This window comes from Salvia splendens, chromosome 16 (assembly GCF_004379255.2).
Source record: "Salvia splendens isolate huo1 chromosome 16, SspV2, whole genome shotgun sequence".
Taxonomy (NCBI): domain Eukaryota; kingdom Viridiplantae; phylum Streptophyta; class Magnoliopsida; order Lamiales; family Lamiaceae; genus Salvia; species Salvia splendens.
This window is the reverse complement of record NC_056047.1, coordinates 32,713,363-32,714,570: the sequence shown is the minus strand read 5'-3', so window position 1 is coordinate 32,714,570 and position 1,208 is coordinate 32,713,363. Positions and strand designations below refer to the sequence as shown.

General features: G+C 49.3%; 1 protein-coding gene across 1 annotated transcript; it reads left to right on the top strand.

The window, feature by feature from the left end:
- On the top strand, window positions 1-946 carry LOC121770511. The gene is made up of 2 exons (XM_042167228.1): window positions 1-265; window positions 459-946. The coding sequence occupies exons 1-2, from the start codon at window positions 1-3 to the stop codon at window positions 944-946; spliced, it is 753 nt and encodes a 250-aa protein (XP_042023162.1).
- Window positions 947-1,208: the final 262 nt, after the last annotated feature.

The window sequence follows — 1,208 nt, the reverse complement described above, 5'->3', positions numbered from 1 at the left end:
ATGGCACAGTCGACATTCATCCCGGGGAGACATATCATGGACAACATCTACCTCGCTCAAGAGCTTATGCGCAGGTATGCGGACAATAAGAATGCTCCCAAGTGTACGGTCAAGATTGATCTCCGAAAGGCGTATGACAGTGTCGATTGGGACTTCCTCAAATCCATCCTACACGGGCTGAACTTCCACCCAAAGTTTGTCTTTTGGGTGATTCAGTGTGTCACTACACCTAGGTTCTCAATCGCGATCAACGGGAGCCCGCATGGTTTCTTCCCCGGCAAAAGGGGACTTCGACATGGAGATCATATGTCTCCTACTCTTTTTATTTTTTGCATGGAATACCTATCTCGTTTGCTTGCAGCCCGAATGACGAACATCAACTTTAATTTCCATGCAAAATGTGCGAGAGTAAAGATCACACACTTAGCCTTCGCTGATGATCTTATGCTCTTTAGCAGGGGTGACTACATGTCCATGGAGATCTTGGCAAACGCTAGGAGGAATTCTTGGGCTGCCTAGCCGGGACTTGGAGGAGATCAGGAGCATATTCGGGTTCCCAATGGGGGCCCTATCGGTGAAGTACTTAGGAGTGCCACTCACGTTGAGCAAGCTCAACATTATGCACTACACGCCGCTGATTGAGAAGATTGCATCCCTCACCAAAAAATGGACATGTAAGAATCTTTCGTATGCCGGTAAAACTGAACTTGTGCGCTCAGTCTTGCAGGGCGTTGAGTGCTATTGGCTACAAGTCTTTCCCTTGCCAGCAAACGTAAGGGATCGGGTCATCTCCATCTGCCGTGAGTTCCTTTGGGGTACAAAACACCCCCCTGTGTCATGGAAGGAACTCTTCCTACCGAAGGATGAAGGAGGACTCGGCTTTCGCGACCTCGGGGCGTGGAATAAGGCACTCTTGGCTCGGAACTTGTGGAACATTCACGTGTAAAAGGACTCCTTGTGGGTCAAATGGATCCATAGTGAGTTCCTCAAGAACATGACATTGTGGGAATGGACAGCAAGATCGCGGGACTCACCACTTTTCAAGAAGCTGTTGGAAATCCGAGACGACATGCTTGCCAACCGACCGAGAAGAGAAGTAGAGAAGCTGCTAGGACAATGGTACGCAACCAAGGGAGCGGTCGAGGTATACGAGTGGTTCAGGCCTAAAGGAGAACGACGACTTTGGCACAGATTCGTGTGGAAGGATT

Bases quoted from the DNA above. Each gene is read 5' to 3' on its own strand.
- LOC121770511 (XM_042167228.1), top strand. From the start codon at position 1: ATGGCACAGTCGACATTCATCCCGGGGAGACATATCATGGACAACATC. The intron at 266-458 runs GTTTCTTCCCCG...GCTCTTTAGCAG, and splicing joins GATCAACGGGAGCCCGCATG to GGGTGACTACATGTCCATGG.